We start from the raw sequence: 25,047 nt of genomic DNA on the forward strand, positions 1-25,047 counted from the left end.
GTTGAGTTACCATCCCTGGAGGTCTTTAAAAGACGTTTAGATTTAGAGCTTAGTGATACGGTTTAGTGGAGGACTTGTTAGTGTTAGGTCAGAGGTTGGACTCGGTGTTCTTGGAGGTCTCTTCCAACCTAGCTGATTCTGTGATTCTGTGATTCTGTGTTTAGGTGCCCTAAAAGAAATCAGAAGTGTGTCACTGCACAGGAAATGAGGAATTATATATGAAGAGACTTCTGTTTTCCTTTTGGTGTAGAGGTGGACCTTGCAATGAGAGCAGCATACAGACAGAGTTGGGCTCCACAGGTGCTGTTTGGTAGGGTTCTCCACACCTGAGGATCGTGTACCAAAAACTATTGTCTCAACCCTACCCTGGATAGCGATGAATGATCAATCCCCAATTCAGAAAAAATGATCCCAAAACAAAAGAACATATTTGTAGCTCCCATTCAAGTATCTACCTGTGCTGTATAGCTGTAAGCTGCAAATGCATGTAAATTTTTGTGAGGCAGGTAGGTAGGAGGTGTAAATTTCAACACAAGGGCAAGCATTCTGCTGATTGCACTCAGTTCATGCCCTGTCTTTCATCTTTCATGCAACTTTGCTTTCAGCAAGGAGAATTTTTTTTTTTTTTTTCTTACAGGACAGTAATTAGTCCTAGAAATTGTAGGAAGTACAGGTGGAATAGTTCATGTACAGGGATATAAGAAACGCTTCAAATCCGAGAAAGGGGAGAACAGAGTAGTCATCAGTTCTACAGGAAAGAGTCTGAGAGCTGTTCTGTGAATAAGCAGGAGGATCACTTGTAGGACAGGAGCATCACTGGACATAGCACTTTCCACTCTGCTCAGCATGGGCCAACCCTCAGCAGAACTGCTCTTCCAGGTTTGGGAACTATATCTTCCTAAAGAAATGGACAAACTGGGGAAAAATCCATCAGAGAGCAATGAGAGTGGCCAAAGTTGTAGAAATTGGACTATTACAATTTAGAGAAGACTGATTACATGATAGTGATCTTCCAAAATGTAAGAGTCAGCTGCAAATGGTTCTTAACGTCCACTAAAGACTGGACAAGAGAGGGTTTACTCTGCTGCAGAAAAGGCTCAGCTAATGCATCAGGAAAAACCCTGGCAGGACTCTGCTGCCTGGAGCTGGAAGTCCTTACGTGAGGTATGACAGTCATTTGCCAGAAGCTGGCTCTGCCTTGTGGCAGGGAGAAGGAGCAGATGACTTCTCCAGCCTCTTCCAGACCCCTGATCCCAGAAGCAGCTTGTGTGGATGGTGCTCTCTGAAGTAGGCAGCTTTTCTGCTTTGTGAAGGTTTGTTGCACCACAGCCCCCAAAAAGGTCACAGATATATTACTTCGAATAGAAAGATATATTACTTTTAGCTGAATTATTTTAGCTATGGTTACACTTCTTTAAATCAGCTAGCTGTCAAGGTGTCTATTTACATTTATTCTTCCCACTACCTGGTTAAGTAAATACATGTTCTTAACAGCTAAACATAAGCAAAGAGGTTCTTGTGTTTATGTCTTATTTGATTACCACTTCTGCTATGAGATTTGCAATAAATATTGTACAGCATCTAGATGAATAATGTGTTACAGGACCAGGGCATCAAACACTACTGATTAATCCTAGTCCCATTCTTTATATTTAGCTCCATTCATTAATACAATTGCCTGAATTGGCTTAATATTAGGGGAATTTGCAGGGCATTTAGAGCTTTCACCGTCAAGTGCATGCCAATTTCCCCACAACCGCAGCCATTTCCCCGAGTACCCGCGCATTGTTTTCCTGAGACATTTATGCTTGGGATATTTACCTGTTATACCAAAAAGGCAGTCATTCCAACTGAGACAGATTGGCAGATTTAAACCCAATGGGATCCTGACCCCAGGTTCCATAAGCAATAGATTAGATAATAGAAGTTTATTACTTTTCAGAAGAAATGACAAAATTGAACATTAACAGACAGATTGACTTTCCTGTGGGGTCACTGTTCATTAAATTTCCCACTGCTTTTACAACCTGAACCACTACAGTCATTTAGCTTTTAGTTCAAGTCCTTAAAGTGAGAAGATTGTTTCTTTATTACCTTGCAACCATTCTTCATTTTAATGGCATTTTTCAAACTCTTATCTTAAAACTGGCGAACATTATAAAAAAATGAAAACTGTGCCTTCTGTGGCTTAAACATAAACAAAACAAGTTGCTTCCATTCTTCTCATTTACCATCTGACAGGCACCAATTTGTACCAGGCAGGTAACGAGGTGCCTAATGGAGACAGCTTGATAAGGATGAAACATCCTTCGCAGAAGTTAAGGGTAGACTTAGAGCAATTATCAGTGAAGGTGTGACTCTGCAAAGCAGCAGACTTTGGGAGAGACTTTAGGAAAAGGTGTGCTCAACCAGGTCTTGTCAGACAGAGGGATCAGGGCTAGGAACTGGGGACAGGTTGCTGAACGGAGGAGAAAATGCCAGAGAGGTGTTTTGCCGCTGGGAGCGTGCACAGATGCACCAAGGTAATTGTAGCCCTGTAGCTGGACCAGAAAGTAGAGACTTCAGTAGCCATGATATCGTCTGCCTGCTTCTCCTGTCTTCTCCCAGAAGGTGGGAGGGATATATTCCATATATATTCTGTTATATTCCAACATATGGAATATGAACGGATGGCATTATAGGTCATCCAGAGGACTGTTGTGGGAAAGGGAAAACAGTAAGCAGCTGTGCAAAAACAGCCTGCAAAAGATCCCACCCCCCAAAAAGGAAAGATTTTTTTTATTATTACTTGTGAGATGGACATGCTATAACATTTATAAAGTTGTAATAAAAATAATTCATAAAATGATTTAGTACCCATCTTAATCACATTGTGTATCTACAGATGTCAATAACTGCCAGGACAGTATCTTATGGACCTTTTTTTAAGGTCACTGGATATTTAAAAATACACGGGCTACAATTCAGAGTGTTTAAAGAGCACTTGGTGTTAGAGAACCCTCTGCTTTTACATCTCTGTTTTCCTAAGAAAAACATCTCTCCTGCACATACTACAAGATTTACAGTAATCTGGTTGCTTTGTTTTCTGAAAACACAGGGCTCGTCTATTAGATTTTACATGGTTTGATGGAAGATTGAACAAAACCTTGGTTTTATGCCACCCTCCTGCTAATAGATCGTGATCCTTTAACTCTTTTTTCCTATCACAGACAGACAGTGGAGCACCACAACTTGACCATCTTCCTTTCTGCCTCCTCCAAAAACCAAAGGGTGATAAAAACAACAGGAAAGATGGGAAGAGGCACACATCTGTTGAATCAGTGTTCTGTGACTTAACGAGATTTTTCAGAGCCCTTAACCCAGCGGACTGTAACAGCTCAGGATGCCTAAACCAAGAAACATTTGGGAGAACTTTGCCGCTGAGCAACAGCGGGGGAAGGAGGATGTGCAACATCATAGGCTGCTCCCAACATTAAAAGTGCCAACTGATTTTCCTTTCTAAATCCAGATTTATTGTTTGGGGCCATCACCAAAATGTTCTTTGTTTTCCCACTATGAAACAGATGGCATAAATGTGCTCTGCAGTTTTATTGCTGTGTTATAATTTCATTGTGTCATGCTCAAACCAATAGGTTCATTCACTCTACAATAAAACTTTCATTCTGCTGTGCTGTCTGTGGATGCATTGAATAAAATGGCAGTTTAAAAAGTTGCAAGTCGCTAAATCAATATTCCATTATTTGTCTCATATTGGTTTTATTAGTGATAGAAATGCAGCTCAACAACTGATAAAAGCTTGAAATGGTTACTGGGAAAGATGTAATGAGAATAGACTTCTGCAAAACCATTACGTTTTTAATCTTTCTTTTCATTTCTTAATAGAAGTTTAATACATTTCCCCAACATGATTACGGTTGACAAAGTTGCTCAGTTCTGTTCTTTGTGAGGTTGCTGAAACTACAAGCAGAAAGAATCTTTCTCAAGGTTATACGCAAGTGAAAGAAAGCTGCCAATATAAATTTGCCTTGACACAGACTAGAATAAAACAGAAAGCCTAATCTGTGAAGAGATGTTCTAAGGAGCGATTAGTTCAAGAGGAACATGACTTAGAGGGAAAATACCTGAAATAAAGCAAGATACAACTCTCCCCTGTTCTTTATTAGTGCTTTTCAAACACAGCAATTCATCTGTGCAGCACATTTAATCATTTAAGGCCAGAGGCAGGCACAGAAGCTTGCTACTCTAACCTCAGAGGTATTCTCATTACCCAAGGTGGAGTGGAGTTGATACCTGAATATATAAACACGTACAGAAATCCAGCTTCAACCACTCCTTTAATTTAAGGTGAAATAGAGCAGACCATACTCTATCGGCATTTCAAACAGAGCCTTAAAAGAGAAAGGCCAAGGAGAGATGCTGATGACAGAAATTCTCTTCTACAAGAAAAACATCGCAAATCTCTCAGCTCTAGGGGACACTTGCCCTGTGCAATTAGCCTTACACACACCGCCAAAGGAGCAGAAAGGCAATTTCTGCGTGCCAGCGAGCCTCCCATTCGCCCTCCCTCGAGGTTGACTCTTTCACACAGATACCACGAGTGCCTGAACTGGCCAGTCCGGTTTAGTGGACCAGTATCTCTGGTTATCCGTGATGGTGACTGGTCCGATGTCTCCATTTTCATGATCTCCCCACTGGAGATTTGCTGGGTAACTTGATATCAACCTTCACACAGAGGCAAGCCACGTCCAAGCAGAAAAGTGTGCATTAACTTGATCCAAATACAGACAATAATGTTGTAAAGATATCAGAGATACATGTACATGAAAAAAACTGTGACCTGAAGGACTTACAGCACTCATGTTCTGTTACTAGTGTAATTGTTTCAATTGACCTTCAGGCCTCTTCCTTTCCTTTTTCTTTTTTTTTTTTTTAATTAAAAAAGAAAAATCCTTGACCATTATTTAGTTGTATCACTTTATATATGGCATTAAAAGAGACCTTTTAATGTTTCCAAGTGCCCTTCTAATAATTAGAATTGCAGAAACCACCCTGTAGCATTCCATTAAAATGAATTCACTCACCTGCCAGCAGCTCAAACAACCAAGTGAAGAAAACAATGTACATCAGACACTGGACAGTGACGGCAGGAACATTATGAAAGCACCCACCTAATTTCTGTATCCTCCTTTCAAACCCTTATAAGAAATGTAGCTTTTACATATCCCCAAGAAGTTAAAATTTGACACAAGTCAGGGAGAGAGGCAACTACACAACCCGGAGAGCTCCCGATGCACACCCAGCCTCCTTTGCAGGAAAGAATCCCGCTGAGATGTTGTTACCTGTGGTTGCAGGGGTATGGCACAAGGAGAGCGGTGATCTCTCAGGCAGATAGGTCCAAGGCAGCTTAGGGGTTTGCAAAGCAGACCTACTACCTCAGGCTGCACAGAGCTCACAGCACTGCAGTAATTTATGTGTCTCACTCGTGGACTGAGCAGTTCTTTCTATATGAGCTTTGGTCACAGAGAGCACGCTGCATGCAAAAAAATGGCTTTACACCGTGACAATGTCTGCTCTAAAGGGTCTAACTTTCTGGTCACACACGGTTAGCAGCCAGGTGTCATAGGGCATGCACCACAGGCACTCCAAGACCACATCCTGTTGATGAGCTCTCCATCAATGCTGGATGCCCATCTTCAGGAGGGGGGAAGGACAGCATCTCTGCCATCTCTGTGCCACCCAGAAATGTCTCCAGAGCACCTGTGCTGAACCACAGCCGCAGACCAACATTGCTGCTCTGGAATATACGTATTTTTAATAAACTGTTCTATAGTGAAAAGTAATTCAGTGGACTTAAAAGTACTCAGGTGACCACGCCAGCTTTGATGAAAACAAGCAACAGAACCTGCACTGGCAAAGACTTTGCAGGTTCCAAATGAAATTTGTGATCAAGAAAGTGTAATGTGAAGGTTGGTGTCACCAGCATACAAAAACCAAGAGGATCGGCTCAACCTCAACCCCAGTGATATACTTGCGTAGAAAACGAATAGTCTGCTTCCAGAAACTCAGAAGAAGCTAATTAAGTAAATTTTTTTTTTTTGTAAGTAGTTTGAATTCATTGTACATAAAGAACTGCATACAAAATAGCAAAATCTCAGGGCATTTTGAAGTTTGGAAAAGATGACTACTAGCCCAGTCTAACGTGCAAAGCAGCCTAATGCCCTGCAGTGGAGAAAACCCAAGTACAAATCCTTGCTGCAGGGACGTGGGAGAATGGCGAGGTGAGGGCACGAGACAGCCTTCCTCGTGGGCTGGGGTCTGCTGAAAGCACCAGGCTACTGCCTGTGGCGGTGTCGGTATCGTGAGTTTGTGAACAAGCTTTGGGTGGTCAATCTTGTGCTGATGCAGAATAGTAAACGTTGAAATCTGAAAGCACTGCGCAGGACAGAAAACCCTCTTTTAAACAGTTCTCTTGCATACGGGGGAGATGGCAGCATTTAAAAGAGCCAAGCTGCCAGCGCAGGAGGGTTGAAATGTAACGAAAGTGGTAGCACAAAGGGGGAAGAGAAGGGAAACTAAGCTATAAATAACATTTTGTAATGCTGGAAAAAAATCAAGAGGACTTATCATTAGAAATTATTTCTAAACCTACTTTTTTTTCCTAAAGAATATGTGCAATAAATACACCAACTTTTATGTACTTTAACAGCATCTGAAAGAATTTAATGGGGGAACAGAACAAAGAAAGAGGTATCGTTTTTCAGCAGTGCTATTAAATAAACTGCGAAAATCAGCAAGTTAGGAGGGAAAAAGAGAAAAGCTAAGTATCCACCTTTTTACCATTACTAGTCATATCTGATTAAACATGTTAGACATTTTTTCATTTTGCAAAAGTTATTAAATTGTTAAAAAAAATATCTGGAGCTCAGACTGACAGTGAAAGTTATATAAATGTTAATCCCAGTTCTTATAGCCGACAGCTCTACTCCTAGCACTGCTTTGGTTGCTTTGCCCAGCTCAGAGTCTCTCAAGCAGTGACCGCTGCTCTGCAGGGTGCGGTGCTGGGCGCGCGCACGCTGGTGCAGGTGGCAGAGCCGGGCTGTGCAGGCACGGCATGGATGAGCCAGATCATGCTCCGCTCCCGGGAGAGCATCACGAGCGTGTACGTTAGTTAGAGCAATGTTTTGTTCTCCGCTGGCCCTGCGCCTCAGCACCCACACGCAGAGAAGAGGAGCTAAGCCATTACAATGTGCTTATTGTGGGCAAAACCCGCAGGAGCACCACCATACAATTGCCGGGCTTGTAGTAATTGCCGGGGTGGCTGCCCTCCTCCCAGCCCACACGTCTCGCTAGCCAGGCTGCTGCCCACGCAACACAAAACTGTGCCACCCATCCCTGGTTGCACGTCAAGCCCTCCCAGACGCAGCAGGCCCTCTCAGAGTAGCAGATTCAGCCTCAGTTTTGAAGTCAGCATTTATTTATTGCACGAAAAGCAGCTCTTTTCATTTTAAAGTTGATATTTACCTTCCATCTTCTGCACTTGGCAGGTGCTTTCACAGGAATTTGCCTACCGTTGCCTCCCACTACTAGTAAATGAATACGCATGTGCCCAGACTTTATTACTCTAGTACAGCTGAACTTGTGAGTTGGAAACAACCCATGCAACGATTCCACGTGGCTGTTCGATAGGAGAGGTGCAATTAGACACCAATCAAACATTCAGATGATTAGTCCATGTGACTGCATGCAAAGAGGAGATAAGAGATAAGTCCCACTACAGGGTTGCACAGCAGAAATCAGAGTGGAGTTCTCTGGTTTTATTTAAAACTCTAGTGAGGTGGGTTACATTAGAAAAATCCTGTCTGACCAACTCACCTTCCAGGTAGATGCAGATGAATATACCTGCCCTCTGAAAGAGCAACCTATGGCTATGATAAAACCACAAACAGAAAAACAGACAACCACACACACAATAAAAATATCAGTAATTTATTAGTAAATGGAAATATAAATGACTTCTGAGAAGATGGCTTAGCAGTATCAGCCAGGGAATATTTTAGAGCGGGTCACATCATCCTTCATTTTCTCCAACTATCACTTTTCACAGAAAATCCTGGCAAGAAATGCTGTCTGCAGTGGTTTTGATCTTGGAAATGACCCATCTGTGGTGACTGCTTCAACTGCAGTTAGAAGGTCACAGATAACAGCCTGTGCCTCACACTGTGTAACAGCAGACTGATGCCTGTATCTGGCCACAAATCCATGCATGTAAGCCCTCATTTACATTTGTCCAGCACTGAAATGCTGCATGAGGTATGACCAAGCCAGCAAGGTATATGAGCAAGGCGTGAAAGGAGACAAGACTGGGTCCCAAGCTCTCACGTATACAGACCTTGCAACAAGCAGTCGTTGACTAAACAAGGTAATCTTTGTGCACAGCAAAGAGCTGTCATTGTGTCAGCGATGGCAACTGAATAAGAAAATAAAGAAAAAAAAAATAAAATCCAGAGTCTCTGACCTATGAAATTGGTCCAGGGTCTGTTCTGTGGGAAAACATCCTACGCCACTGAAAGGTCAGGGAGAGAGCCTGGTACAGACTACTCCTTATGCAGAGATTTCATTACTGGGAGTATCTGAATAAATTTTCTGAGTATGTTTCCTTCTTGTTTTAACCTTCTCAACCAGCTCAAGGAGCTGTGCAGGTATGTACAAAGCTTCCAGCTGGAGAAGGAAACAGCAGGTCATACTAAAAGTTTTTTTCTTAGAAACAACAAGAACTAAGACAGGGGGAAACAGCACAGTAGTTGGTGTGTTTATATGGCATAACATACTGAAACAGGATAGGGAAAGAACACCTACTAACATTGAGAGAGTTAAATGGAAAGCAAATGCTACATAATGTAATATAATCAAGAGAATACAGATGAGGACTTTCTTGCAGTGACTTGTTATTTAGCATTCAATAACCCATCACCAAGTCAAAAATACAATTACTGAGCTCTTACTGCAAGAAGAAAAGTGTAGTTCAACTTTTTGGCAAAGCTCAAAGTTCAATTACCCTGTAGCAAATCAATCAAATGCATGTGCAGCAAGCAATGAAGTAGTGCAGGTGTCACCTCCCTGCTTTCAGCTAACGTGGCTTTTCTTAAAAATCAGGAGGCAGCACTTGGAAATATTTACACGGTTCACATTATACAAAGATAAAAAGGAATCTATCAGTGTGATTTAGAACAACAGGGAACAGTGTTCAAGGCATACGAAACAAACAATGAACATTCATCACCAGTAACCTAGAGTGATGACTTGGTTTTTATAGACACCAAGATTTATGATACCAGTTCAGCATTATATCCTCCACATTTCAATAGCTAGAAGCCAGGCAGGCAGAGGCAATCACGCATTGAGCCATGTGCAAACATGTTAGCCAGTGCTGATGGATGTGTGGTCAGGACTCTGGACGTGTACATGCACAGCAAGTGTCACTTAACTGCAAACAGTGCTCTGTTCCAGCGACATTGTTCTGAGCTCTGCGAATAAAAACATACCAACAAAGAAAGTGAAGTGCTACACTATGCATATGACAGCTTGGGAAGTTGCACACAGTTCCTCTTTTTGCACTTCTGTGACTGTTTGCACTTTTTTTTAAATGACTGGTGTAAAACTGCACTTGTGTTCATGACATGCCTTCTGTAATGCTTCACTTACCTCTTCAGCAGACTCCAGTCATATAGTAAACGAGAAAAATAACAGGGACGTATCCTATTTACCAGCAGCTGAGTGAGAAAGGATGACACAAAGTTTCTCAGCTGGAATGGATATCTTTAGTTTCTAGCACATATCACTATAAAAGGTCTTTTTATTGCTATTAAAGCTTCATTCAATCATTGCAGAATGAATCACAGAGCTGATGCAAAATTCTGCACTCATTCTTTCAAACGGCTGAAGCCAACGTTGAAATTAAGTCATCTTGACTACAGTTTTTTCTAGTGTACTGTTTCCCTTAGTTGTAACAAAGAATAATTTCTGCCTTCCCTCTCTGCTTGTGATTTTTATTTAATTATAGCGACAACAAATACTATTCTTTAATGGAAAATAACCAAATTCACACATCTTGATATTCTTTCAAAAGTCTATTTTTTATCAACCTACCCAGAACCAGAATTTATATTTTAAATTATCAAAAGAAAATAATTGATTCACTGCAACTGATAAAGCACATTTAACAATCAATGGAAATTGAAAGAGCACCACTTAAATACAGTTAATACTACAGTTGTGTAGAATTGATATTTTGAAGCACTAGAGGCATTTAAAAATTTTTATTTAGCATATCCAAAAACAAATGTTACAAAAAATTTTCTACAAACATAGGCAAGAATGTTTAAATACGATAATTTAATGTAAACCAAATCCCTTTAAAATACTCAATACTGTAATCAGAGGTTATTTACACCCAGTGAAGACAGAACAACCTCCACTAATGCTAATCATCATCTAAGCACAATTAATTTCCATAATTTCTTAAAGAGTGACACTTAAATATAAGATAGTTTTAGTGGGTAAATCATCTGAGTCCTAATACAAGATGAAATTTAGTGTTACATTCAAAAGTGGGAAAAGCAGTATCCTGACTGTTCAAGTCATCAGTCAAAGCAGTACTGCATTCAGACTTGGAAAACCTTCAGAGAAGTACGAGAAATTTATAATGTTTATTGCATAATAATGCAATTACAAGATAACAATATTCAGCAAGTGCCCTGGAAAACAAAGCTGTATAAAAACCCACTACAAAAGAAATTTTATTCTTCAATCAGATCAAAAAAGCCAGCCACAAATCTGAATTACTTTCCCACATTTCACAAAGAAAAACAAAATATTTGGTAATTTGACATTGTTCCAACAAGAAGAAAGCTGTTCATGTCTCAGAGGAAATACATTTGGATAACTGGCACATGCAGATTTTATTTATTTATGAAAGTTTATTCGCCAAGACTTAAATTTATAGCCCAAAATAGCATTCATACTCACGCGCATGGATGCAGAAAAGGCATGGCCCAATAAATTCTAGTCACAGATCATTTTTGATATTTGGTTGTGGTCGTTTTTTTTTGGGAAGACAAACATGTTTGCATTGCACGTAAAAGTATCTCCAGGATGCAGCAACATATTCTACTTAAGAAACTGAAGTGTGAAAGCCATTAAAACTGGTAGTGGAATACAGACCAACAACGACAACAAAAAAAAAAGGTGGCTCATCTCTAAACCAGACTGCCCATGTTCAGGGGTAGACAGCTGCTGAATGACCTAATGTGAAATTGGTGATCTCCATGCATTTCCTACATGAAAGTCATATATCCAAACAGAAAAGTTACTGCTAAAACTGCCAGCTGTGCTGGCAGGCACAGAAGATGCCAATATGGCACGGACATTGATACCAGCTCTTTGAGGTGGCTCCTGCTGAGATGAGGCACTTTGTTTTGGTAATGTCTGGCTAAAGGCAGTATAACTGTTGCTCAGTATAAAAGGAGCTTTAACTTCTACAAGTGGCAATTTAGGTCTTTACACCAGAGATAAAACCACTTCAAAAGAAAAGCTCAGACAGTCTAAAAACAAGATCCAGGCAATTCTTACCACAAATGCCCAAAATATGTTGTAATCATCTGCCCAATATCTGTCATAAATAATAAATATAAATAATTCTCATCTTTTTTACTACACTTTGGCCTGGAGTTCCATCCATTAACTCCAATAAATTTGTCTTTGCAACTGAAGAACCCCAGCAGACAATTTAGGTAGCCTACTCTTTGCCAAAAATGAGAATATAAAATTAATCACAGGATCCTAAATTCATTTGTCAATCCACTGTATCAAATTCTTACAGAAGTGTGTATAAGCACATCCATGTATGATCATACATTTCTTTCTGGCAATTTTCTGTAAACTTCCTTGGATAAAAGATGGGCCAAGGTGCCATGAGATAGTAGATGCCAGCATGCATCTCAGAAATTAACTGAGGACATTAGCGGTGGTTTGAAATGGATGGCACTGGTGTTTCATTTGGAAGACAATACTGCTTCAGTTTTTTGTTTCAAGAAAACCAACATAACCCAGTAATCTTTCAGGGCTAAATACATTTTAGTTGGTGCTAACCGATTAGTAGAAAACAACAATACTGAAGTTAATGCCATGTTACGTTGGTGTGAGAAGAAAAAATTGAAATGAATGTTGATAAGCTAAACTGAATTATCAACTCTTAAATTAAGCAGGAAAAAAGAACCACCACACTACAGCTTGCATCAGCTGAATCATCAACAGTATCTAAACCACTTGGTTGAAATTCTATAGAAGCCTCTAACTTGCATCAAGCCTGACAGAAATACACATCTCTTCAGCCTCAAAAAGTCACTCCAAACTAACACTTGGGTGTATGTCTGCGTTGTGTTCTTAGAAATGCAACACAGTGGGTCCTCATGGTTTGGCCTGACATCAGGTAGGCTCTACAGCTCACATATGGAGATAGCTGAGCCATGCTGGCGACACAGTTTCTGGAGCCAGCCTAGATTACCATGCTTCCCAGCACCTTACTTGAATGAGCAAATGTGAAATCAGCAATAAATACTTCAAAGCTGTTGAAGAGGTATCAAAAATGCCTGCAACAGATTTCTATAGCCCCTAATACAAGATGCACACATGGTACATCTAAGTATGCAAGAGGCAAAATATTATCAGGATTTTAGGAAGGGGATCTTATTGTTGGGGAAAAAAAGCCACACACCAAATGCTTTTCCTTTTTCCATTTAAAAAGGAAGAGTAATACCTTTGGGTTCATACGTTTATGGATAATGGATAAAATCCTGGTCCCAGAGAAGACTATGCTAGTTTTGGTATATACTTCCAAATAAGCAGGATTTTATCCAATCTTCAGCATTTCATTCTTTAGTGTTGCATGAATTTTCAAGTTGTAAAGTTGTAATATGCACACTTCTCATCCCTAGAGCACAGGAATAAAAACCAGATAGGAAAACTGAAAGGAAAAGCAGAACACACAAAAAAGTACTCTTAAATTCACTGATTACTGTCTTCAATTATTAGCTTCTAAACATGAATTGTAAAAGCAAAAGCTTTAGAATGCACCTCCCTCTGCTAGGGCTCTGAAATTATTGCTTTTAAGCCAGCATACTCTAATATACTGGTTTGAACACAAAGGCATACTGCTCTTGGCCATCCAAAGGCCCAAGATAGGATGCAGCACATAAAAATCCAAGTGAGAAAAAGGAAATGACCAGACAAGAGGCAATACTGAAAAATTAGTCCCCTTTGGTGTAAATAAGTTTCTAAAACATTGCTTAACAATTCCCCATCGCAGGCAATTCTGAGATTCTGCATCAAGAAGGGAAGGGGATTCCACAAACCTCGTGGGGAATGTGGACAGCATTTGGAATAAAACAAGTGACATCCCTCAAAGGAAAGATACTTTTGAGAAGTACGACAGAGCACCACATTTGTACATGCACTTACACTCTCAATACAGGTTCCTTATCGTTTAAGACCCGCTATAGGGGAAAAAGAAATCCAAGACCCAAAAAACAAGTGATTCTTAAACAAAAAAGGAAGTTCATTATACAGGTCCATTAAATTACAGAAATGCATAATAAGCCAAGATAAAGTGCTACAAGATGATTAGTATTTTTTTTTTTTTTAAAGTCCATAGCATTTTTCCTGTTTTACTTAGTACTGGTGATAACAGGAGATAGTGCAATTGCAGTGGCTGAACTGGAATTCACAATGTCTTCGTATTGTGGGGGTGGATCTAAATGTTGTTCAGTTTCACTTCTTCTCATACTGATTTCACCAGTGGCTTCCTCATAGGAAGGAGGAGGATCACAGTTTGACAGCCTTGTGGATATTGAGTCTGACTGTGCATCCGTATAGCTCAGACCTCCAGGAGAGAGCCCACTGACTTCATACATTTCCTCCTGTGGGGAATGAACAATGCTGAGAGGCTGCGGAAGCGAACCTCTGCCGTCAGACACAGCACCATCACCCATCGCTTCGTGGGCTCCCCTACGCACGTACACCGACTGTCTACGTGTTTTCTTTTTAAACAGGCATCTCCATATGACAAAAATGACAATGAGGATAACAAAAAGGCCAATGATTAATGGAAATGCAAGGTAAAATGAATACCAGCTATGTCCTGTGTTACTTTCTCCCTGAAGTCCATTTTTGTAGACTTTCCAGAACTCCTTCTAGAAGAGCAAGACGGGATATGTCAGTAACGGTAAGACAGTTAAAAACAAAAGAATAAAACAAACACTTTAATCAATCGGTTGCGAATGAATGAGGAAATATGGCATTTCAAATACTGATGGTCAAAATGAGAACTGGTATGAATAAGCACACAAAATAAATTTTCAAATTTTCTTTTGATGTGTTTAGTGATACAAAAGGCTTTATTTTTTATTTTTTTTTTATTTCACCAATTCCTTGCTACTTGTAACAATCCTGTATTGGCACTTAATATTTAAAAACCTGTAGCACAGGCAGGAATAAGCAAGAAATCTAATCTGCATGCACATCAGCTATGTGGTGGATCAGAATTTTTCAGCATCACTCAAGCTCAAAGTTATTATTTATTTTTTAATTATAATGCACTGATACAATTTGACAGGGAAATATTGTTCCAGAATGTCAGACCAATTTAGCAAAGCACAACTATTTTGAACTGTCATTTCATAAATCAGACCTTCTCCCATCCTCTGGCTCATAAAGCAATTGTCAGCATATTCTGAGTTGCTTCAAATCCTCTCTTTATAGTTAAATATAGCTTCATCAATGTGAGAATATTACACGGCTTACTTATTATACTCTAGAAACTTTGACAACACAACTACAGATACATGGAACAGTGAAAAGTGAAGATACAAACAAGGGAAAACAAAGATGAAGGGGGATACTTCTACTTTAAATACTTTTTGCTGTATTGTTAATATGCAAAAGCAGGAGCACAACGATCACATCACCATCCAATATTCTCTAGAGTGAATGCTGTGCAAAGCTAGTACAAAGAAAACATACCCTGCCTCAAAAAAGTAGTCATCCTTGTCTGTAATGTGTGATCTCTATTAAGAAATACTTCCACTGTGTTTTATAGCAATGTATAATTTAACAAAAAAAAAAAAAAAAAAAACCCTGACAGAAATCCTGAGCTTTTTAGCTTCCTTTAAAAATGCAGAGACCTGACCTCTTCATATTCACGCTAGCATCTACTTTAAATAACACACATACTGCAAGTAAGTATTTAAAAAATACTCACCAGGAAAAATGAGATAGCCATTTCTCAGTTATTAGTAAATTCAGGTTGCAGACTGACTGTGTGCACAGACAAATCAGATCTATCCCCCCCTTCGTTCAGGACTGCTGCCACATGAGCAGCATTACATAAATATTGGCACCAAATTGATCTCAGCCTGAGTCCAGAAGCAGTCTGGCCTCTTTAGCGTGGAGGCTAAGCTTGCCCTGTGCGAAGCTGGGACCTGGACAACATGAGTAAAACACATGCTCACAATGACTGTAAAAATATACAAAGAATATACTAAGGTTAAGAACAATGTCGTGTGCCTGAAAAAAACAAACAAAAAACCGGCTATCACATTTGTTTGTTTTTTAAACGCAATACATTACGTTGTTCTTACCCTTACAGTCAGTGCAAGGTCCAAAAAAAGTCTTATTCCAGAGCAATCCAGAATCACGTGTTTTTCCTAATTTTCAGGGCTTGACATCACAAGCAAGTCATCGCAGCGCCCTTCTGATACGAACCCTGGTTTAAATCATCTCAGCTAAGTCAGGCAGCATTCACTTCAAACACAGTAAGCAAGTCTTGGAAGAAGGACTAACCCCTCTAAACACCTCTCTACAAGGGCCTGGATGCACTGCTCCACAGTGAATCCCAGAGCAACTGTGCTGACTTTGGAAAAGCTTATGGAAAAAAAACTAACGTTAAAAAAAATGAAATTAGCTGCACAACTGAGGCCTAGGATTCTCTGCATGATAGGAAGGAAAATAAACAAAACCAAACACTCCATCTTTCCCCACCAAATCAATAGGCAATTAGGAAGATCTGTTACCTATTACCTTTCCAGCTGGTTTGAATAAAGCAAACTAGATCTTAAATTGAATAAATAATAAATATGTTCTCAACTAAAAAAGCAGAAAAAAAAGATTGATTAGCGTTATTAACCACTATTGTCTGTCCTGGAAACCAAGGTTCCCACTTCACCGCTCTACTACCTCAGTGGCAGCAAAGGAATGATATACAATGTTTATTTCTGAGGCAAAAACTGCAAAGATTTACTGGAAGTCAGCAAATACACTGTGCAAGGGTGCATCTTTTTAAAGAGAAAAGTAGTTTTGATGAAAATTGAAAAAAAATATATCAGTTTTTGCCTTTGTTATGTTGGACACTGTAGAGGAAATGCACCCTTTCCAGTGTAAGGGTAGTAAGCTCTGATGGGTATTTTAGTAATGTTTCCACATTACTTCTAGCTCAGCGTTATCTGCTGGAGAAATGTCTCTGTACCTCGTTCATGAAGCTGAAATACCAGCATTGCTCCTTGTCACTCTTGTCACCAGAGTGGCAGGCAGGCAGTTCAGAACAGGTTACATGGCAGGGGGGTGGCGTGATGGGGGGTGGTCAACTTAATGGTGTGACCAGAGAGGTGCATAAAGAGCTTAATGTAAGAATTTAAATTGCCTTAAGGATGAAAGTAGTTTAGTGTCCACTTTCATTTACAAGTGAGGCAAAGGAAATTCCAAGGCACTTTGGACACGCGCTCGTGTGCCGAAAACTGCAGTGTTTCAGGTCTGCGGCTGTATTACAGAGACAAAGGAATAAAGTTCCTCACAGGTGAAAAACTGCTATGAAACGCTTGTTTAGTCACTATGAAAAATGTTTTCTTTTAATTTTCCCCTTTAAAAAAGAACTTGCTAGTGTATTAAACCCGAGGTTTCCAGCTTGCAGTTTTGCAAGCCAAATATCAAAGCGAACCACAAAGACTGCTAGTTCCAGAATTTATGGGAAGTGCAGGAAACTAATACTTCAGCTTCGAGCTACTCAGCTGCCAAGCAGCTCCCCTCTCGGCTCTGTCATCCCACAGCTGTGCTGCATGGTAAAGTGACGGCACACAAGCACGACAAGCTACCTGGTCAGAGTCAAATAATGCTCATCACCAAACAAAACTAGGGGGAACTCGGATGAACTTGCACAGTGTGGGAGTTGGTACAATCTGCTATGAAAAAAGAAGAGAAGGAAATAATGAAATCCCAGGAGGTAGCTGTAGAACTAATACAGAAGTTAAAGGGTAATTTGAAAGTTGGAACTCTTACAGCACAAACATCCCTTCCATAGCAGTTGGTCTCTCAAACCAAGAAAACAAAAGAGGATTGTCTTTCTACTTGAGAAAACTATGAACTCGTGATTTATGAAAAGGACACTCCAGCAATCATTTACCCTCAAGCACTGCATAGCTGGGCTGAAAAACTAAGTTAAGTAGGCCACAGAATCAGATAACTGCAATGGAAAAGACTTAACACCATCTAGTATAAGTTACCACCAAGAACTACTTTTCTGCATATTTCTTACTGCTTTAGCATACCTAGTCCGAAATAAAAAGAATCCTCAAAGGCATCATAAATAGACATTTACAGACAAGCTGTCAGGTTTGTTTTCCCTTGTATGTCTAATACGTCACTATTTTTATCTATTCAGAACAGAGTCAACTTCAGTCAACTGGATCTGAACACTGAATTAAACAAGGGGTCCACATGAAAGTTAAGAGTCTTACACACTGCTGTGTATTTCAGCAGAGGCCTTTACTACATTTGGCAGCACTGTCAACGTCAAATGACTCTTGGTCCGTTGTCTGACTTGTTTTTAAAGTTGGACTAATAATATGCCAATCAGAAGAGCGTTTAGCATTCAGTAGGTAAAGGATATGAACAAAGCAATAACGGGAAGCGAGAGTACCTGCTACCCTGTGTTCTTCTGGTCTGCCCTCAATTTCAGATGACAGGAAAGAATTCACATCTTCTCTTCTGGGTATTTATCCAGCATTCACAATTAGATACAGAGTGATGCTAGAAACCTTACTTGATCACATCATTTTAGATCATTTAGATGGTGCCAAGTTTTGAGTTGCTTTCGAAGCTTTCTAGTGATTTTTGTTTTGTTTGAGTTGTTTTCCTAGATAAGAGTTATACAGAGGATCTTGCAACTTCTGCAATATTTAAAATAAAGTTTGTGGGAAACACAGAACCCTTACAAAGATGTGACTTTTTTTTTTTTTTAAATCTTCATGCAGTATCATTTAAAAAAAACGAGTTAATGGAATTGAAATGAATATCAATGCTTCAGTCACTCCCAGGTATTTTGCACAATAACCTTTCTGCAAATCTTTAAGCTTCCCAACAACCTTTGACTACGGACTAGTGACCACATACAGTGCTATCTGTATGATACAGCTTCTACATATAAATAGCTTTAGATCAGGTGCAGGGTTCACGTAACCCATTATCTTCTGACAACAATCAACACAGATTGCCACAAAGAGCGTAAACATAGCCAGGCAGTGATACTCTCCCAGCTTTCACGTCTTTGTACTTCAGAAACTTCCCTCAGCCAAAGCTGATCCCTTTCATTCAACGGTCCCAGATTGATTTACCAATATTATTTTACTCTTATATATCCTCCTTTTCTGAAGCTATGTAAGCTTTTAGCATCCACGACATTTTGTGGCAAAGCAGTCCATGGATCCACTACCCGTGGTGAGAAGAGATGGTTCAATTTGCTCTGAATCTGCATCTTCTCGTCTCCTTTGAGGCCCTTTTTCTCTCTCCTGTCAGAAAAATGTCAAACGACTCACCTCTGTTCAATATTCATACTCCTTACAGACATCTACCACATGTTCCCTGGTTCAACTATTTCCAATATATTCTTGTTATACAAGTATTTTCATCTCTTTAGTCATCTCTCTGGTCCCCTGGAACTTCCCCAGCTACTTATTTGCTTTATAAGAGATAGTGAGGTCAGAGCTGCACATGATATGTTCAAGATGCAGGTGCACAGTTGTGTAATTACATTCTCCATTTTGTTCTCTATGCCTTTACTAGGATTCTTAACTTTCAGGTTTTTGTTTGACTGCCGGGCATTATTAAGCCAACTTTTCACCGATGATTTATAAATTTGGATCTTGTTCACAAGGCAAACATATATATGTATAAGGAATGTTCCCTTTTCCCCAGTATGCATTACATTTGTCAACATTGAATTTCATTTTCTATTCCACCCCCCCATCAGTACCACACATTTCTGCAAATTCTTTCCTGTCAGCTCTAGCCTTTACTATCCTGGTAGTATAATCTTTATCACTAATTTTATCATTTTACATAATACTTCTGAAGATATTGTCCCCAACGCTGCACAATATTAAAGGCATTCAATACGTTCATGACAGCTGCCTGTATACTTAACGTACACAATGCTAACTTCCAAGAAAACCAATGCATCAAAAATAACTTGAGGGGACTGCTTGGTATTTTAATATTACAAAATCAGACGTAGCCCACCTCCTCAGAAGACTGCAGAAAAACAAAGAACCAAGTGGACAAGATTAAAAAAAATACAAAAGGGTGATTATATGAAACAAAGTACCATGAGATAAATCAGCTACATATTCTTTTTGAATTCCGATCTATCTATACTATGAAATCATTGCATGTCTGTTATTACGAACATACTATGTTACGACCTCAGTCTACTTTACCTACTTCCCCAGAAATCAAGTCTTATTAAATGGTTGTAAGGATGGATTCAACTGTGAGATAAAGGACCAAATAAAGCCTAAGTAAACGATGCTCGTCAGGCATGACTGCACTTTAGTGGAGTTTGGAACCCTAGCGAGGTACCAACAACAGAATTAAGCAACTAAACAAAAAGGATACAGTAGTAGAAACGGATAATGGATCGGGACCTCATTGGAAATTCCCTCTGCACTGTGACAAAGGTTGTAGCACAACAGGAAGTGTAACTATTTCTACTCTAGTATTTCTCAAATACTTCTGCAAGGGAAAGGGTATCTACCGAAACACAGCATGTTCCTCAACATTTAGTAGTGGAAAACAAGCTGAAGTGAGAGGCAACACAATTATAGAATATCTTGAGTTGGAAGGGACCCACAAGGATCATCAAGTCCAACTCCTGGCTTCACACAAGATTACCTAAAATTAAACCGTATGTCTAAGAGCGTTGCCCAAATGCTCCTTGAACTCCAGCAGGGTCAGTGCTGTGACCACTGTCCTGGGGAGCCTGTCCCAGTGCTGGCCACCAGTTTGACCTAACACTGATGAACGTGTTTAGGCTATTAGTGATACTGTGTTAGATTTTATACAAGTTGCGTCATTGTACACACTATTGTTAATTACACAATGAGCTATCATTAGGAATAGCCACACCAAGTCAAGTTTGAGAGGCAAAAAACACGTCTGTGCATGCACTTTAAAGCTTTGGAAAGAAGAGCATTTTCAAAGACACCATACATCCTTACTGCATCATTTTAATAAAGTCTTAATTCCAGCCTTTTCCACCTTTCCATGTATGACCACCAACAAAAAGATGCCAAGAACGTGAAGTGTCCATTAGGTCTTTACAATAACATTTTTTTTTTTTTTTTTTTTTTTTAAACGTAGAACATAGCCAGTGAAGATTAGGACACATCACTTGGGTAAATTCTGAAAGAAGTTCATAATGCTCCCTGTGCCACTCTGCTCACTAGCCTTGCCTGCACAATTTCCCTGTGCAAAAACATGAGAGATGGAAACTTTTTTTTCGAAGAGAAGTTTTCTGAGTCACATTTTCTAGCACCTGTTTTTCACTTTGAAATTGGGGCTGAATTTGAGGATAAACTTTAATCTGGTCTGTCCTGAATTAGAAAAAAAATCCTTGACTTTTGCTTTAAATATGTCAGATGACACCATCAAAAGCTTACATACTGTTCTTATTAGTTGGGAGGCAATTTAAGATATGTTGGGTATAACGTGCAGCTATTGCATCCAGAGCCATTGGCCCACAATCTTCTTTTAATTAGAGAAGCCAACAGACTTACACAACAATTCTGTGTGGGCAGTATCTGCTTCATTCCAGTCAAGTTAATATATCACTGCCCTTGCATAACGCACAGCAGCACTGAAATTGTTATTCTTTCCATATTTTAGATCACTGCTGCTTAACAATACACTCTGGGGGCCTGCAGAAGTTACCTTCAAGAAAGACATTTATCTTTGCTTATTTTTAAGACTGTGAATAATCTGGCCACTGAACACTTTGGCCAGCTACACTGGCACATGGGATATAAAAGCCTATTTTAAATGGAACGCTTTTTGATTCACATGCTCATTTCATATGAACATACTCCATAAATAAATTAAGGGGCAAGGTAAGTGAACACTTGCGACCTCTGCTTCTATATATTCCCTGTAATAGTCCCAATGCCATCATTTCATCCGAGCAAGACAACAGCATTTGTGATACGTAGGTCAGACTTAAGTGTGTGATGATACAAAAACCAGTACACATGCTATTTGGGTGAGTAGTGCTGCCAAACTACATAATGACAGATTTGTCCACATTTCCTCAAGTGGGGGTATTTATTCATGTTCCTTTTCTTCTCAGCTGCCAATGTTCACATTTTTTTTAAGAGCATAATTATCTTTCAGAATTCTGTCCCTTTCAAATTCAGTTTAATTTGGATGAAAGATTCAAAATTTATTGCTGTGGAATCTAGCCATCTCCACTGTAGACCTTATTTGCTTAAAGAACTGTGTCAAAATGAAAAAAACAGATCTAGTGTAATGTTAGAAAACATACAAACACTCAGCACACCGCAAAATTAATATCAAAACACCTCACCCATCTATAAATGCACATCAATACATACCGTCTTTTCTTCATTTTCAAAAGCTTCTCTTGCTTCTTCATAGGTACAGATTTCTTCTCTGCATTCATGTTCTATATCACCTTGCTTTAATTCTTCCAAAAATTTGTTGGCTCTTGGATATCTTTTTAACACAGAATTGGCTTTGTTCTCTGCTAAGAACACTGAATAAAAGGAAAGACAAGAAAGGTCACTACTGAAATAGATACCCAAAACCTCATGGTAAAACTGTTCAAAGAAAATGCATGTTTAAGAAACAAAAATCTTTTTTCAAAGTGTTCCCCTTTATTTAATATGATAAAAGGCCTTTGCTAGTTTTGTTCGCTATTATGAGCATTTGGGACTACAATTTCAGTAGTTATTGCTACTTCATAAACATGATGGACCCCAGTTCCACATCATGTTCATGTAGGCTTAAACAAGACTGAAGCCTGTGCCTGAGAAGAGTGCTCAGAACAGACAGGCATATGCTCAGCTCAAGTAATTTCTTAAACTAAGATGACAAAGAACAAACAAAACCTGCTTGCGAACATCAAAAAAGGTATCTGCAACTGCCTGAGGGCATCACAGCCAGAACAGCCAGAAGTTTTTGATGACATAAATATTTCTGAATATTACCTAGTCATACACACCAGAACAGCTGCCTTTATCAAAGTTTAATTCCATCTGTTTTCTTAAGTAACTTTGAAGCAGACTTGCTGCCTTCACTCCAGAAATGTCAGCCATGAAATAGCAACTCTTTTGGGGATGTAGTAGTAGTAGTCTCTCTATTTTCTTAAATCATACACAAAACCCACTATTTGATGAATCAAATCAAATAACCCCAAAAGGCAACCAGTTATGACAAAGGTATTCTTTGCTTTCCTTAGTTTTCTGTTCAAAGAAGAGAGCTGTAAGTAATCTTCTGATCCTTTCCTGGAGGGAAAAAAATCAATTTCTCTGTCAAATTCCCTGACCAAATGATTTCTACAGTAACACATAGCAACTGAATATTGCACTGATTTTGCACATAGCAAAATCCAGTAGACTGATTTACTCAAAAGGTGTATCTGCAGTGAACGGTGCAGAAATTTTCCAGGTATTTCAGGTCAAGGAAGCATAAAGGTCATGCCAGCTCAACACCGTTCTTGGCCTCTCACTGCTAGCAATAGGGGATCTTTATTCAGTGCACGGCCATACTAACCCACTCATGCTGCCTTCCTGACCTATCCTACCATTTCTGCACTGCTTCATTTACAGCTAGCCTGGGACCTCCAGTATGGTAAGAAGACAAACTCTCACTGTCTGCAGAAAGACAGAAACCAAGTGGTTTAAACAATGATTTACCTATGACTTTCTAAGAATCAGTTTGCTACTTTTTTTCTTTAATCATCTTATTTGAACACTAAAATAGCATTTGCAGCAAGTCTACAAAGACAGGTCACTATACTTTTCCTTTCTCGTAACTTAGACGTGGTAGCATTTTTCAGCAATGAAGATACTACCACAATTAGGCTCACCTATTTCACATTAATTTAATTCTGGTAAGTCTCTGTGATGTGTGTACTTTGTTATAAGTCATTAGACAGTCATCTTCCTTTCGAAAAAGATTAAATATTTGAAGATTAAACTCCAATATACCAGTCATTCCTACGCTTTCAGTTGAATACATGTGGTATGTGCATGCGCCACACAAATTACATTATTCATAATGCTGCCAGAGATTCAGTGCATACAACTCTATGACTGCTCCTACTGCAATTTTGGTTTCTAATAGCACCACAGACGAACGCAACGGCACCTCTTACTGTGTAAGTACGTAATATAAACAACACAAAATTAATTTTTAAAAGTCTCTTAAAAAAAAAAAGATAGCTTCTTTATTTCCCACACAATCCTTCTGACTCCCCTCTAGGCCTGAAGAACCAGCTTGCTTTCCACATGCCTCAGCAATCACGGAGAGTGATGAGAAGGAGGATTTGGCAACACCAGGAAGCCAGCGTGCAGCCGTGCATGGGGATGAACTGCCCATGCTCTAAGGACTTCTCACCAACTCCTCTTGCGGGCATTCTTGAAGTAGAACAAGCTACAGCCAAAACACTCTTAAAAGTAGAATCACTGAAGAGTAGATAACACTGTAAATCAACAGTTTCCCTTCCTTCAAAGGATAAAACCTAGGGAATTTCATTTCACACATGGAATCCATCTTTGAAAATAGAAAACAAAACTATGACAGCTTTGCACTGGATGCAGAGGGAAAAGAAACAGAAAAACAGAGGTAGCTGACAACATTCTGTTTTGAAACTTCTGGCTCTCAGAAAGAAAGTACAAATCTTTGTTTCTACATGCACTTTGCAATTTCTCAAAGAAGCAAACATAGTAAAGGTTTAAAATCTGGTATACCGTGAAATATTGCATTCACTACATATTGTCATGAGTTTCTAGGTAATAGTTTAGTTTTCAAAGAAAAAAAAACAAAAAAAACAGCAAAGCATACATTTCTGCTGCAAAATGCATTGACAAAGAACAGCAGAGCACTAAAGCAATTCAATATTCAAGAATGGCCAATATGGAAGAAAATTCACCTTTTTTGTTTAGCAATTCACATTCAGAAAGTCTCTCTTCTCCCACAGTACAGTATAGAAAATGCATATCTCAAAAAGACAAAAAAGCCCACTGAGGATAATAAACCCCACACCATGTTAACCCTGAATGTATCTGCTAAATAATGCTCTGTTCAGATCAGGAACGGCTTTTGACCCTGCAAGACTGGAAAGAATGAAGTATAAAATCGTTCATTTGTTTTGATCTGACATTTTTAAAGCTCTGCATACCCCTAATGACTTTAAATCCTTATTGAGAAGTCAATACCAAGGCTGCAAGGAAACAAAAACATGCACTGATCAAAGCAATCTTGATGGAGATACTGACTGAAATACAGTGATTTAATGAGAATCACTCATTGCCTGATGAATCCTATAAAGAGAGATAGTGGCATCATATTGCAGAAACCACGTTGACTTCTTAGTATTCTATGACTGTCATCATGGAGACATTCTGTCATAATTATACAGGAGGGCGTGAA

The 25,047-nt window shown here is 39.3% G+C and overlaps 1 protein-coding gene across 2 annotated transcripts in view; it reads right to left on the reverse strand.

Annotated features, from left to right (window-relative positions):
* Positions 1-10,301: 10,301 nt before the first annotated feature.
* PRRG1 (proline rich and Gla domain 1) overlaps positions 10,302-25,047 on the reverse strand; it is a 33,522-nt gene continuing 18,776 nt past the window's right edge. For both annotated transcript variants that reach the window (XM_080576287.1, XM_080576288.1), the window contains 2 exons: positions 21,987-22,147; positions 10,302-14,246 (listed from right to left, as the gene is read on the reverse strand). In XM_080576287.1, coding sequence (XP_080432413.1) covers positions 13,722-14,246; positions 21,987-22,147 — 686 coding nt within the window. In that variant the 3' untranslated portion in view covers positions 10,302-13,721. The remainder of the gene's footprint in view (positions 14,247-21,986; positions 22,148-25,047) is intronic.

This window comes from Anser brachyrhynchus (assembly GCF_964034855.1).
Source record: "Anser brachyrhynchus genome assembly, chromosome: 1".
NCBI classification, from domain to species: Eukaryota; Metazoa; Chordata; class Aves; order Anseriformes; family Anatidae; genus Anser; species Anser brachyrhynchus.